This window comes from Ailuropoda melanoleuca, chromosome 4 (assembly GCF_002007445.2).
Source record: "Ailuropoda melanoleuca isolate Jingjing chromosome 4, ASM200744v2, whole genome shotgun sequence".
NCBI lineage: Eukaryota > Metazoa > Chordata > Mammalia > Carnivora > Ursidae > Ailuropoda > Ailuropoda melanoleuca.
The window spans coordinates 65,070,256-65,085,348 of record NC_048221.1 but is presented as its reverse complement, the minus strand read 5'-3'; the positions used below and the strand labels follow the sequence as shown (position 1 = coordinate 65,085,348).

General features: G+C 41.4%; 1 protein-coding gene across 17 annotated transcripts in view; it reads left to right on the top strand.

The window, feature by feature from the left end:
• MAP4K4 (mitogen-activated protein kinase kinase kinase kinase 4) overlaps positions 1 to 15,093 on the top strand; it is a 186,737-nt gene that overhangs the window by 157,198 nt on the left and 14,446 nt on the right. For 14 of the 17 annotated variants that reach the window (XM_034658964.1, XM_034658961.1, XM_034658960.1 and 11 more), the window contains 6 exons: positions 1,103 to 1,278; positions 1,778 to 1,898; positions 2,997 to 3,188; positions 5,260 to 5,377; positions 5,701 to 5,871; positions 11,933 to 12,076. In XM_034658964.1, the coding sequence (XP_034514855.1) occupies positions 1,103 to 1,278; positions 1,778 to 1,898; positions 2,997 to 3,188; positions 5,260 to 5,377; positions 5,701 to 5,871; positions 11,933 to 12,076 (922 nt within the window). The remainder of the gene's footprint in view (positions 1 to 1,102; positions 1,279 to 1,777; positions 1,899 to 2,996; positions 3,189 to 5,259; positions 5,378 to 5,700; positions 5,872 to 11,932; positions 12,077 to 15,093) is intronic. The other 3 variants (XM_034658966.1, XM_034658971.1, XM_034658967.1) reach the window with 1 other exon arrangement.

Genomic DNA, 15,093 nt, shown 5'->3' with positions numbered 1-15,093 from the left:
CATATGAGCACTGGGTGTTAAACGCAAATAATGAATCATGGAACACTACATCAAAAACTAAGGATGTCCTCTATGGTGACTAACATAATAAAAATTAAAAAAAAAAATAGCTCCATATGGAAGAATCATGGGAAATGAAGCTCCTTTTGAATAATGTCTTTTAAAGTAGATTTCCTTTCTGTCTGATGTGCGTATTTGTTGGCAGTGTTGCAGGAAAACGTGGGTCAGGTGGTGCCAGGGAAGTGCCTCACCTCCTGCCCACAGCAACACACGCTGCGTCTACTTTCTCACTTCCTGTGGCATGGACCGTCTTAGGAATGTGGCAAGTTGTTAACACTCCGTGAAGTCAGATATGAATAGTATACTCACTTTTTCACTTTTTGTAGGTCTGAAATTGTTAAAATAAAAGGTGGAGTTAAAAATAAGTTCACCAAAGAAAAACTTTCAGTCAGCCCAATTTAACTAGAACCTTCCTTTCTGGATAATCTCTTTGAAAGAAGACTTTGTTATATAGGCAGAACTCCCAAGGATTTTCCCTCACAATGTTTGTAGACCTAGAATTTTATGTTAGGGTTTTTAAAAAACACTATTAGCCTATCATAAGCAGATTATGTGTGTGGTTTTTTTTAAAGAGTTTATTTATTTATTTAACAGAGAGAGAGACAGCCAGCGAGAGAGGAACATAAGTGGGGGAAGTGGGAAAGGAAGAAGCAGGCTCCCAGCAGAGGAGCCCGATGCGGGGCTCAATTCCAGGACCCTGGGATCACACCCTGAGCCGAAGGCAGACGCTTAACAACTGAGCCACCCAGGCGCCCCAAGCAGATTATGTTTTTTAAGTGTTGTGAGATTTGAACTATGTACAACATCTTTAGCTTTTTATTTTTCCCCCTATCTTTTTATATTTTTTGGTCTTTTCTATGAAAAGCTTTTTAAGAGTTCACTTTCTTATGATACTGGTAAATACAGAATAGTTTTACAAAATGGATGTTGTGGCTATTTCATCAATAGTTAAAATGAAGAATGTCTCATGATTTGCTGTTTTCTTCCCACTGCCCCCGCGCATGCCCCTTTGTCTTACTCTCTTTTTTGTCCTGTGCGTTAGGATTTGACTGCACTGGCCAAAGAGCTACGAGCAGTGGAAGATGTGCGACCACCACACAAAGTGACAGACTACTCCTCATCCAGTGAGGAGTCAGGGACAACAGATGAGGAAGACGATGACGTAGAACAAGAAGGGGCGGAGGAAACCACCTCTGGACCAGAGGACACCAGAGCAGCGTCAGTCCTTGGTGTATTTTAGAGAGGCTGAGAGTGTCTCCACTGAACTTTCTTTCCATTTTAGAACCGGTTTTTTGTAAACCTATCCTGATTGAATGAACATTTAAGATTGAGTTCTCCTGGGTTCAGCAGCAGGCAGCCTTCGTGTTCTTCCCCCTTCCCTTTGTGTGCACATGTGTGTCAGTGCTTCTCCCCAGTACCCCAGTGTATTTTATTTTTTCTTTTTAATTTGAGGATATGACAAAAGGGAAATTTCAGTTCGGTTTCACCCCATTAAGCATGAGAATTCATTCTAGGTGTTTTTGCTCAAAAACAAACTATACTGGCAGAAAGTTGTTTGTTGAAGGGGAAGAGCTAAGAGCATTTGGTTTTTTTTTTTTGAGGAAAATCTATCTGTAGCCTGACCTTGTCTTAGGCTTTTGGGAAGGTGAAGAATCTAAACAGGATGACCTCGACTCATGGAATGATAGCCCTTCACTTCTGAATTTTGTCTCAATAGGTCGTCTCTGAATTTGAGCAATGGTGAAACAGAATCAGTGAAAACCATGATTGTCCATGATGACGTAGAAAGTGAGCCAGCCATGACCCCATCCAAGGAGGGCACTCTCATCGTCCGCCAGGTACCTGTGTCTTCTCTTTGTTGTTAGAGGCAGAGCTTCTCCTGTAGTCATTAACCCACTTGCTCATTCACTCACTCATGCTGTTTCTACATCATCATCTGTTTTCATGTTAACAAGACCCAGAGGGTAGAGTGTCGGGGGCCAGGGAGGCAGGTATGTGCTGCATGCCAAGAAGGTAGCCAGCAGTCTTCCACCCCACATTGCTGCTCCTCTGCATGTTTTGCGGCAGCCCTCATTCGAGCACCACGCTGATTCTCACGGTCTGTGTCTGAGTGGTAGAGAAGCCGCAGGGAGTCCCTTGAGCAGGCTTGCAGAGCGAGGCGGCAGAGCCCGGTCTGGAGCAGAGCAGCCACGGAGGTTGTGCAGAGAGCTCCCAGCTCTGAGCGTCTGCAGTGCTGCAGCAGGAGCAGCCCCTAGGCAGGAGCAGTGGAAGAGCCGATGAGCCTCATCAGTCACATGAGGGCCTCGTGGAGCAGGAGGGTTGGGAGGTCTCTCTTGCGTGTTCTAAAACGTTAGTTTCCTCACTTGTTGAATATTAAATGTGTACCACCCCGATGTGCTCGGTTCGGATCACTCAGCTTTACAACTGTCTGTTCATCTCTTAATGAAATACTTAGAAGACAGAGAAGTGATGCGCTTCCCATGACATAGAACAGGCGCCTTTCTAGTGTTTTGGACTTTTCCTGAGTGTGTTTCATGCATTGGCAATGCATTTGGATGGAAAGTGGGAAGAACGTGGAAAAGACCAGGATTCAAAGAAGCGACAGGGTACTCTCTAGAACTTTAGACAGGAAGATTTTTAAAGAATAAAAATAAAGGTGAGTGGTTTTGGTAACAACAGCTAGTGTGGCAGATAAACCAGGTTGGGCAGTCATGCTCAAGTCCCGTGGCCACCAGAGGAGGTACTTTGAATTCTGTTGGCTCATTCGAGGCATTCGGTGAGGAAGTGTGAACAATTCCGACCAGTTTCCTGTGGTCTTTCCTTGATAATTTGACAGAGTTTGAAAAGTCGCACAGCACTTGAAGTCAGTTATCAGTAGGGTCATAGGGAATTTCAGCAGCGCTTGAGCGAGACGAGTGTGCCTGTTTTTTCTACAGAGTACAGTTGACCAAAAGCGCGCCAGCCATCATGAGAGCAATGGCTTTGCCGGTCGCATTCACCTCTTGCCAGATCTCTTACAGCAAAGCCATTCCTCCTCCACTTCCTCCACCTCCTCCTCCCCATCCTCCAGCCAGCCGACACCCACCATGTCCCCACAGACACCCCAGGACAAGCTCACTACTAATGAGGTATGTCTCGCACCACAGCTGGCTGCTTTCCTAGGGTTCGACCAGCACTGCCTAGTAGCTAGTTTGCAGAGGAGACCTTTCCCACGCCCCTCCCCCCTTCCTCCCCACCCGCTTTCTTCTGTCACCTACCCTTCTCCCCAACCCCAAGTAACATGTTTCAGATCTGCATACAAATCCCGTAACCCTAGATCAATGTCCCTCCAACTTGCCAGTTCACTGTTTACTTTTCTCTAGATAAGTGTAGTTGCATGGCTTTCTTTATTCAGTTTATTTTTTAAAAGTCTAAATGAAATGATTGCTGTGTTCTCAGATCCATTATGTATTTGGCATGAAATTCTTGTAGTCGTTTGTGGAATCTGCCTTTTGCATTCTTTTATCTGACAAATAAAATACAGAAAAATTTGGTTATGCAGACCTGGCCTTACCTGAACACACTCGTTACCCTCTACAGGAATCTCCTTCAAACAGGGCTGGATTGCTTTTTGTTTTTGATGGGGGGAGATGGTTGGTTGGTTAATCATTTATTTTCACCAACCCTGTTAAAAGGACTTCTTTCCTTGAAATTCACAATCACTCAGAGTTTAAGAAAAGGCCAAATGATTTTCAGGGGAATCTAGGAAATTAGGATGCTAAGAAGAGCAAAGGTCTGAGCATGCTTTTAATTTAAAATTTGGAGTGGGAAATCCTGTGTGCTCGTTTGAAGGCTTGGCTGTGGTGCTCAGTCTGGGTGCTCGGTGGGTGATGCTTTGCTCTTTGGAACAAGATTATGCCCCCAGTGCAGTGACAGAGTCCACCTTGAGCACCCTGTACTACATTACACACGTGGTTTGATTTCTTGGGAGGTTTGGTTTAAATGCATCTGCCTAACAGTTGAAGGAGGTTGAAAGTGGCACGTATCTTCAGCCGGTCTTGTTAACGTAAACGTTTAATGGCCAGCCTGTCTCTACCTGCTCCTATTTTGGTTCCCTTTTTAGAAAGACTCAGAGTAATCCTCTCCCCCTGAGGAGCAGGGGCAAGTCAACTGCTTCTAAGGTGGGCTTGCATAAGGTTGCCCATCGGATGGACTGGCCATTGGTCACAGCACAGGGTGGGAAGCTTGCCAGCAGGCGGCTATGTCAAGTGGAAGGGAGAGAGCCTGGGAGCCTAGGCAGGCTCGGGGTCTAGGACATGGTGACTTTTAGCTGCCCATGGAGGGCGGGAAAGGTCTCAGGACTAAAAAGCACTTGATGGGAAATGTTCTTTTTTCTCCAGTGATATATCCCACCTACACTCACATTTCTCCTTATATTTATATTTAAACTTGGCTCCATTTTGCTCTAATGTACAGCATTTACTATAACCCTTAACTCACTAAACTGGCAAGTTTATTTTTGTTTGTTTTGTTTTTAATTGTCATTACATTTCCACTTAACAATTTGTTTCACTTTCTTTGTGTTTTTTTTTTTTGTCTTAAGTTACACTATTAACCAAAACACTAGTGCTCCTCAAAGAGCAAAAGTATGTGCCATATCTTGTCATTTGCACCTTTCACTAATGAGCCCCTGTTCGATATGGGTTTACTGATGATGCACCCAAAACGGTGGTAGCCAAAGCTTCTGTAGCTTTCTGGCAAGAGGCTCATGTTAAAATGAATAATACAAAGAAAAGATTTGTCAGTATTCCAGCAGAGGTTAATTGGCCTTTTTTGGGCAGAAGAGTAAATTCAGAAATTGACGAACTGAGATAGACATTTCAAACCTCCTTTAGGAGTTTTTATTGTAATTATTTATTTAAAAAAAAAAAAAACAACTAGGAGCACGAAGTACAGATTTTGTTGGTAGCTCGCAGCATTCCTATCTTAGATGAGCAGTATTTCTGAAAAGGGATGTAGCTCTTTTGGTGGTTCCAGGTTGAACAGCCTGTTGGTGGGGTGTGTTGTACATGTGCAGAGGCACCCCTGAGAGCATTTGGGGGGAATGATAGGGATAGGGCTTCCTAGTGGGAAACTGTGCAGTACAGAAGTGGATTGAAATGTTTTATGTTCATCTTTTTAATGTCATTTGTATTAATAAAATTGAAATTTACATTGCAGACTCAGTCCGCTAGTAGCACACTCCAGAAACACAAATCTTCCTCCTCCTTTACACCTTTTATAGACCCCAGATTACTACAGATTTCTCCATCTAGTGGGACAACAGTGACTTCTGTGGGTAAGTAAACTAGCAACAAGAAAGCAGCTGTCAAACAGGACTTGGTCACTTTGTGTTGCTCTTTCTGGTGGCTTAGGCATGGCATGGTGGTTGTTTGCAGGCACAGACCTTGGATACAGAAACACCCATCCCGCTTGCATTGCCTTATTTGCAATGAGCTGCATAGTCAGTTTCCTTTTTCCATATACATTTCTTACAAATTTCTTTTCCTTGACAAAGAGTTGGTTATAACATAGGAATATTTACTTAAGGTGTAGCAGGGGAGGGAGGCAGGTGCCGTGTTTGTGTGTGCAGAAAATAATTTCAAGTGTACTGTGTTCTAGTGGGATTTTCCTGTGATGGAATGAGACCAGAAGCCATAAGGCAAGATCCTACCCGGAAGGGCTCAGTGGTCAATGTGAATCCGACCAACACCAGGCCACAGAGTGACACCCCAGAGATTCGTAAATATAAGAAGAGATTTAACTCCGAGATTCTGTGTGCTGCCTTGTGGGGTAGGTATCTTCTACTCTGACGTCATCTTTTTTATTTTCCTGAAGGGTGGACTGGTCTTTTAGAGAAGGTACTATTTTAGACAGTTTGGGGATTTCGTAAAGAGTTGTTGACAGGTAAGTTGGAAGACTTCTATGATGCCCGCCCTTGTTACCTTCTCCTGCAGAATCATGCAGGTGCGTGTGTGGGCTTGCATTTGTTTCAGCCACCGAATAATGGAATGAAGGACTAATCTCCCATTCCTTCACAGAAGGAAAAACATAAACAGATGAGAAAGACATTTGATTTGGTCCTTATTTATAGGGAGAATGAAGAAGTGTGTTGGATTGCTTTTTAAAGTTTCTGTTGAACATTTTTTCCTTGCTCTTCATGACTTGGGCCTATCATGGAAACGAGGCTTTCAAAATCAGTTTGCCATGGGCCACAGTGTGCAGAAGGAGACCATGGCGCCGCCTTTCCCTCTTTCATCTCCGCGGTGTTGGTGCAGCCTCTTCACAGCTTACGACAGCACAAGAGGCTATGCCTGGGGAGGCCACCACGTGAGGACTCTGTCCTCTCTCATTCTGAGGCTGGCCTCTCTGTCACCCCTGGGCCATCACCTTCCTCACTCCCACAGATAGACCCTGCTCTTGACCTTACCTTGTCTTCCAGTCCCACACTTTGTTCTTGTTCTCCTCCTGCCTAAACCCTGAAATCAGCTGTTTTTAGCAGGGACCCTGTTTCTAGTTTGTTTCTTCCTCCCTTGACAACGAAAGCGCAAGTGGACAGAAGACGTGCAGTCCATTTTGGTTTGAGTGCACAGCACGTTGACCTCAATGTGTTGTTTGTTAAGAGTATTGGTGATGACCTCTGCAGCCCCAGTGACCAAATCAGCCCTCCTGTCCACGCCCACGTTACCCCTCGCTCTCCGCCCCCAACCTTGCTCAGCCTCAAGACTTGAGTCTGACGTGAGGGCCCCAGCATTCACCTCCTGAACCTCGAGATGTTCCTCATTCCTGCTGTTGAAGAAGAGGGGGTCTTGTTAACTTGTTAAAAGTTCTTCTTCATCCGCCTTTTATTCCTTCATGCGTCCGTTGACTTCTCTCCTGCTCCTTTCCCAATCTCCCACTGGGCCATCTCCCAAGGGGTTCAGGAGGGTCTTCTCCCCTTTGCAGACACACCTACTTTCTCTTTCACTCTTTGGGTTCTGGATTTTAGTCCATGTCACCACTGAGTATCTTAAGTCCCCTCATGATCATAAGGCCTTTCCTGTATTAATCTCTTAGGCAAAGGTAACAGTAGCCACTTTGAGGGGATTACTGGGATCACCTAAGGCAGCTGTCACAACGTTGTCACCGCATGGCACTGTGAAGTGTTGCTCTGTGAATGCCAGTTGTGATCTCATCACGGGGTTGAATTCCATCATGTTTGTTCTTTCTGAAGTCCCTTTGTGGGGGGAGTATATATCATCAAAATTCATTACATTATATTTCATATAGAAATTATGTTAAGTAAGTTAATTCTTTTGAAATTGCTGAAGTAATTTTTATCTAGAATGTTTGTACTTGGTAGCCGTCTTACACTGACTTTATATTCCTCTACTGTCCTGCAAAGTGCTGGACCCCATTTTGTGCCATTAAATGATTTTTTAACTAAAATCCTTCTTTTTCCTAATTAACTTCCCTAATACCTCAGAGAAGAGAGTATCTTGAGCTTGTGTTTTTTAAAATGCAGTGGAACTTTCCATTTTATCAGTATGTGGAAAGGAAAGATAGGTAGATTGACTTAAAGTTGAAATCTGTTTCTGTAAATTGATATATTTGAATTGTTCCGTGGCTTGGGGCACATCGGTGGTAGGTTTCCTTAAACTGCCTGTGATAGCTAAGCTAAAAGGTAAGTTAAAAAAATAAGCCTTTTAAGTTAAGTTTAAAAATAAGCCTTTCAAAGACTTGGACCTAGAAAAGTTAAAACATGTACTGTGAGAGTGGTAGACCGACAAGGGGAGAACATTTAGAGGGCACTACAGTATTACTTTGAAATGGTGACACATTTAAGGTCTGATGACCAGCCTCAAGCATTCTTTTTTAATCATGTTACATAACTGACTTTTGTTTTCTGAGTTGCTATATATTTATTTTATATATACATATATTTATATATATATATATATATTTTTTTTTTTAAGATTTTATTTATTTATTTGACAGAGAGAGAGAGAGACAGCCAGTGAGAGAGGGAACAAGCAGGGGGAGTGGGAGAGGAAGAAGCAGAGCAGGGAGCCCTTTGCGGAGCTCAATCCCAGGACCCTGGGGTCATGCCCTGAGCCGAAGGCAGACGCTTAACGACTAAGCCGCCCAGGCACCCCTGTTTATTATATTTTTGTAATAAGACCGTTTTCCCATTTGCAGCCAGGATTATTTTAACACATATTTTGAAAATCATTGTTCCCACTTTTTTTTTTTTTTTTAATCTCTACACCCATCGTGGGGCTCAAACCTACAACTCTGAGGTCAAGAGTCACATGCTCTACCAACTGAGCCAGCCAGGCACTCCTGTTCCCACTCTTGATAGTAAACTGTCTGCATTTTACTATAGAGCTTTGCCTGTAATATCATCATAGAATTTATTTAGTTAGTTAGTTAGTTCAATTAGCCATCATAGAATTTAAAGGAAACTTTAAATCACATGTTATAGAGCTCTTAGCCATTTTTCCTATCAACCTACACCAGATTCCTATGAATACAATTGTATTGCCTAGTACAGCTTACCTTTGAGCAATTAGCATTTAAAGTTTAATTATATCTAACAGTTGAAAGGTTTAAAAAGCGTATTTATAAAAGGTTATTGCATCATGCAACTTAATTTTTTTCATAGGCCTATAATTTCCAAGGTGGTTATTTTCCAGTGACTGTCAATATTCCTTTGACTACTAACACTCAGTACTTTACAAAATTACCCAGTTCTTAGAAATATATAATGAAGAATTACAAGGAGTGTAAGTGCCAAAATATATGCATTTTTTGTGTTCATGAATAGATTTTTTTCAGCTTTGTCTTTTATTCCTTTATTAATTCATTACTGTAAAATCTTGATCGATGTTTGGATAGATGTTTGGATGGTGTTTATTTTTGGAAACCACAAATAATGTAAGATTTCAAAGGGTCATACTTTTGGTAGTTATTACCAGGTTCTTGATGTGGATTTTCTCAGCTACTTGATATTAAAGATTGGGAAAATACTAAAATACTACATGAAATGGAACCTTTAGAGTGGACTCTATCTATAAGCAGCTCTGTCAGTTAATATTTTATTTTTCTGCTTCAGGTAACTGTGAAGCTAGTTAGAATTATCTCACCTGGGTATATGGAGGGAAAACCCTAAGAATAATGTCCTATTATAGTTCTACATGTGATAGGGAGGTAGTCACTACAAAATGGCCAACCTCAAAAGTAAAATGATATGAAAACAAGTGGAGTGTTACATAAGAATTAATTTCTCTTACAGTAATGATAAATGAGTTTTTAAATTGGACAGCAGTTTTTTTCTTAGCATTCAGTCATTATCTGATATGTATGATATTTCTATTAAAAAAGAACTTTTTCGTGGAAAACATGATGGCCTGTAAGTCTTAAAGAAGTGTAAGCCTGTGAGCCCCAGTTCAAAGCCACAGTGTTACCTGTTGAATAAAATATCAGTATCAACCATAGCTGCACTGGCTATTATGATAACCACTAGTCTCATGTGGCTATTTAAACTTAAATGAATTAAAATAGAAAATTGAGTTCTTCAGTTGCTCTAGCCATGTTTCACATGCTCAGTAGTCACATGTGGCCATTGGCTAACACGTTGGACAAAATCTGTTGGACAAGGCTGGTCTGGATGGCACATTCTAAAAATCTTAATTATAGGTGATAAATGAAGCCATACGCGTTCATAAGCCTTTTTCCTTATCTGTGCAACTGATCATATTTTGAGGGTTTTGTTTACTTTTAAGGATCACTCTAGATGAGCTGTGAATACTCAGATTTTTCTCTTTTCCCAAAAATTCGAGAGGCTTTCCTCAGATTTTCGGAAGCTGTTTCATAGTATGCCAGTCTCTAACAAGTTCTCAGTACCATCATACTAGATGGAAAGCACCTGTGATTTGGTGGAAGTGTATGTGGGGCAGCACAGACAGGGCATGCTCTCGTAAAACAGACTGTTTCTGCAAGGGCAAGACGGAAACCTGCATCATATGCATAATACTTTTTAATGAGGGACTTTTTTCAGGTCACACTATTACCGGAATCTGTAGATGTTTAGAATTTATGAGGACCTCTTTACACGTTTTACATTTTTTGAGGACTCCAGGGACAGTGTTGTGTTAGCTTAGAGCGTACAGTGTTCTGGCATATTGGTAACTGTCGTCCTTGTGAGCCTGGCACTCTGTTAGTTGGTGAAGTTCTTATTTGAGTTTGAATGGCAGTGATAGTAATTACATATGTGAATTCCAGGTTCCTAGCTTCCCCAAGATCCCAGAAGTTGCTTCCAGTTTCCTCACAAGAATTGCTTGGGTAAATACTGTCCTTCAGGTGTTGGGGTTTCACTTGCTCAGTACGGAGCAGGCACAGCGCTGAGCGGGGGCTGGGAGGGTGTTTACTTGTTGCCTTTACAGTTGTTTGTTTGAAGTTTTCTGGAAATTGGGTGTGTGTGTGTCTGTGTAATAAAACATGGATCCTGTGATTCAGGAAATTCATGCTATTCTTTCCTGTCTTTCCATCTACCTGAAACGATTGATTCAGCAGTTTGTAAAAGCACAAATACTTTATTCCTGTCTCAGTGAGTTTATTAGCCAGTATAGGGAATCAGTGCAAACATGTATGTGCCCAGTTGTGTAGGAGTATAAGGTGATTTGTGCTACATGTTACAAAGTTGGTTTAAACAGTGAAGGTTATAGACCAAGGAAACAAGGCATTTAGAGAAATAAGGGAATGGTAAAGAGAGAAAAGAAAGTTTGCTCAAGGTGCAGAGATATTTGAATGCCAAATTGAGGCTTTTGTACCCTCCTATAGAGAGTGTGTAGTTCTGAAAATATGGTAGGACCTACCTAATGAGTACTGTAGGAAGATTAGGATCATTTTGATTGCTGCCATGAGAAAGTAGAGGGAGGGTATTACAACAACCTCTTCTAAAGTCTCTGTCCGTCAGTTACAGGGTGGCCAATGCCTCAAGTAGGGTGGGAGCAGAGGAAAGGGAAAGGAAGGAGGTCTGCTCTGGTTTTGGTGGTCAGTTTGGCTGGTGGTGGTATTGTTATAGAAAGGTCAAAAGTTGAGAAGTTGGTCTCAGTAGAAATTTACAGTGGGTAGAAAAGTAGGGTATGGAATTAGGAGTTGATGGTTCTGAGGTGCTCCTCCAGCAGACACGCAGCAAAGGAGATATCTGGTTTTGAGAAGCAGGGAAAGTGCATGCAAACCAGGAAGGAGACTCAATGCAGCTGGAGAGCGGGAAGACCACAGCAGCACATAGAGAAGCCAGGACTGCTCCCGTGGGGCAGTCATAGTATTTTAATATTCCTGAGAAGTTGAGGAACAAAGGACTGAGTGCCATTGTTTCTTTTTTGATGATGATGGAGAATGGTCTTTAAAAAAACCTTAACGTGAGTGATGGATCAGTCAAACTGGTAAGGATTTGAGGTGGCTATCCGTAGCTCGTGCTAGAAGTTTGCTGATGACAATAAAGACAGATAAAGGAAGCACAAAGAGGTCATGGTATCTGACAAAGGTTTGTTCAGGTGTCTGATGTGACTAATGAGATGTAGAGTCGGTAACACCAAGGAGATGGTGAGCTCAAAACATGCTGGGAAACTGGTGGATTGTGCAGGAGATTGAGGGGATGTGCTGTGCGTGTTTTCTCTCCTATCCTTTTTTAGATAGAAATGTTTCACTGCCACTCCTCTACCGTGATGTTGACTATGCCAAGCATTTCTTTTTGTGTATGATTAAGGAAACCATTCTTTTCCAGATAGGTGGTGTTATCCTTTCCATACAACTAGACTGTTTGCCAAGCACAGTGTAAAATTCAGGTCTTTCTGTGTCCTTGAAACAGGAGTGAATTTGTTAGTGGGTACAGAGAGTGGCCTGATGCTGCTGGACAGAAGTGGCCAAGGGAAGGTATATCCTCTGATCAACCGAAGACGATTTCAGCAAATGGATGTCCTTGAAGGCTTGAATGTCTTGGTGACAATATCTGGTAAGTGTTCATTTAGTAAAGCGGGATTACCTCCCAGTACTAAACTTCCATTAGCTCCTTTTTTCCTTTTTTTAAAAGATTTATTTATTTATTTGAGAGTGAGCGAGCGAGAGTGTGCACAAGTAGGGGGAGGGGCAGAGTGAGAGGGAGAAGCAAGCTCCCCACTGAGCATGGAGCCGGACTTGGGGTTTGATCCCAGGATCCCTATAATCCTGACCTGAGCCGAAGGCAGACCCTTAACCAACTGAGCCACGCAGCTGCCCCTAGCTCATTTTTTGACATAATGGCTAAGTGAGGTACAACCATAGCATGGTTTTACAGTAAGGTGATAGAAAAATGTATTCAGGTGTGACTGACAAGTACGAACTGAACCTGTGGCTCCTCTAAAGGGCAGTCTTGAGAAGCACAGGGACATGCACTGTCTAGTAGACCTCTCCCACGCGACCGCTGTCTGCCCCGACGCTTGGGGGGCTTAATGTGGCTTCTCCAGCGTGTAGGTTTGTGCCCACTTTCACCCACAGGGCTCTTTCATGCAGAAGGAACTGTGCTCTGCCATGATAGTAAAAGTAGCATATTGTTTTTTTCTTACATCGGTTAACACTTACATAAGTTGCTTTTTAGAAAGAGTATTTTTTTCATACAAATCATGTAATGTATGTTCATTCTAGAAAGTAAGAAACTAGTGCAGATAAGCAAGTAGGAGAAATGAAATGTAAAAGCATCCAGAGATACTGTATCTAGCGACTCTTCAGTTTTTAGCTTCTCATCTTTAAGCATACACACACTCAGTACACACTTAAAGGGGGAAAATCTGCATAAAAATGGTTATGCAACATTTCAAACATACAGAGAATAATAATAAGAGAATAATTACATAATAACAACACCCACATACTGATTAGTTACTTTTAACAGGTGTTAAATATACTCTTGTACCTGCGGTTAGCATCCCCTTACCCTGTCGAGCTGCCCATGGTAACCCTGTCCTGAAGTGAGGATGTATCTTATTCATTCTAGTTTGTCCAAATCATGTAGTTTGCTCTTTCCATCTCGTTAAACATTTCTCCATGACATCTGTTTTACATGGCTATAGAGTGTTTCCTTGCATAGATACTCTGAAATTTATTTACTTCTGTTGTCTTTTAGTTTATCCCTTTTTTCCCCCTCTCATGTAAACATTTTTCACATACATCTGTAGCTTAACCATTGTGCATACATATCCATGTTGCACAGATAATAATTTCCTAATAATTTGTATTATTGCTGGAGTCCAGAGTATACAAAATTGAAATACTTTAAATTGGTCTTATAATAACCAGCAATTTTGATTTAATCATCTGCGAACTCAGGCTTGTTATATTTGTTTCTATGTTACATTTCTCGGAGTTATTTTAATTTTCAAATAGGCTTTTGGTTGTAAGTAAAAGACCTTTGTTGAAATGCAGAAATTTCTCCATCTCATACTTAAATGAGAAAACAGCCATTTACAACTTGAGTGTTGACGGGGAGTAGGTTTAAAATTAGAGGAAAAAGAGATCTGCTGGTAAAAATGATTTAAAACTTCATCTTGTGATCCAGTGAACAAGATGATTTATGGGGATCACTGATCAGCTGACACCAGTAATAATTTTTTGGTCTACTTTTCTGTATTCTTTTCCTCTTTTGTAATGGTTTCTATAACTATGAAAGTAATGCATGTTAATTGTAGGAAGCTTCGAAAATAGAAAAAACTTAGGAAGAATAAAAGAAATGCTACCCCATATCAGAGACAAGTCTTGTTGACATTTTTTTAATATTTCCTCCTCATTTTTTAAGAAGATTTTATTTACATATTTGAGAGAGAGATACAGCATGACAGAAAGAGTGAGCACAAGCAGGGAGAAGGGCAGAGAGGGAGCAGCACGTTCCCTGCTGAGCAGACCCTGGGATCATGACCTGAGCTGAAGGAGATGCTTAGTCCACTGAGCCACCCAGCACCTCTCCTCCCTCTCATTCCTATAAATATTTATCACAATATGGGAATGAAACACTATATACGTAAAACTACATGGTTTTTGTTTCATTTAACATTTTATTTAATATTTTCTGACGTTCAAAAAGTCATCAAAACTTGAAAAGATTAAAGCACAAGACAATAGAGAAAGTGCACAGATTGTAAGTATATACAGCTCAGTGAATTGTCACAGTTAGAATCCATCCACCTACCTTGGTGAAGAAATGCAACAGTCCCAAGTAGCTCAGAAGCTCCCCTGCAGTACCCACTCTGCTGCCTCCCAGTCCTTTAAATACCTTAGATTGGTTTGACCTTCAATGAAGTGAATTGATATAAGTAGTAAAATGGTAAGCGTTCTTTGTGTCTGGCTGCGTTTTTTAAAGAGCACCTTTAGGTTTACAAAAAATTGAACAGAAAATGGAGACAATTCCCATCCCCCCCATCTCCAGTTTTCTCTGTTATCTACATTAGTATAGTACATTTGTTGTCATTGATGAACCAATATTAACACTAATGTTAACTAGAGTCTGCAGTTTACATTGAGGTTCACTCTTCGTGTTGTATAGTTCGATGGGTTCTGACTAACACATAATGATCCATCAGTACAGACTAACGTCACTCTCCTGAAAATACCCCGTGTTCCACCTGTGCGTCTCTCCCCCAAAGTCCCTGGCAACAACTGATTTTTTTTTTTTTTATACACTCTCTCTGACCTTCTCCAGAATATCATGGTTGGAATCATATAGTATGTAGCCTTTTCAGACTGGCTTCTTTCCTTCAGCAATATGTATTTCAGGTTCACCCATGTCTTTTCATGTTGTGTGGCTGTGCCACTTGGTTTTTCCATTCACTTACTGAAAGACCTCTTGGTTGCTTCCAAATTTTAGCAATTATGACTAAAGCTGCTACAAATATTTGTGGACAACTTTTTGCGTAAACATAAGGTTTCAACTCACGGGTTTATTAATTAAATACCTAGGAGCATGATCGCTGGAACATAAGGTATGACTACATTTAGCTTTGT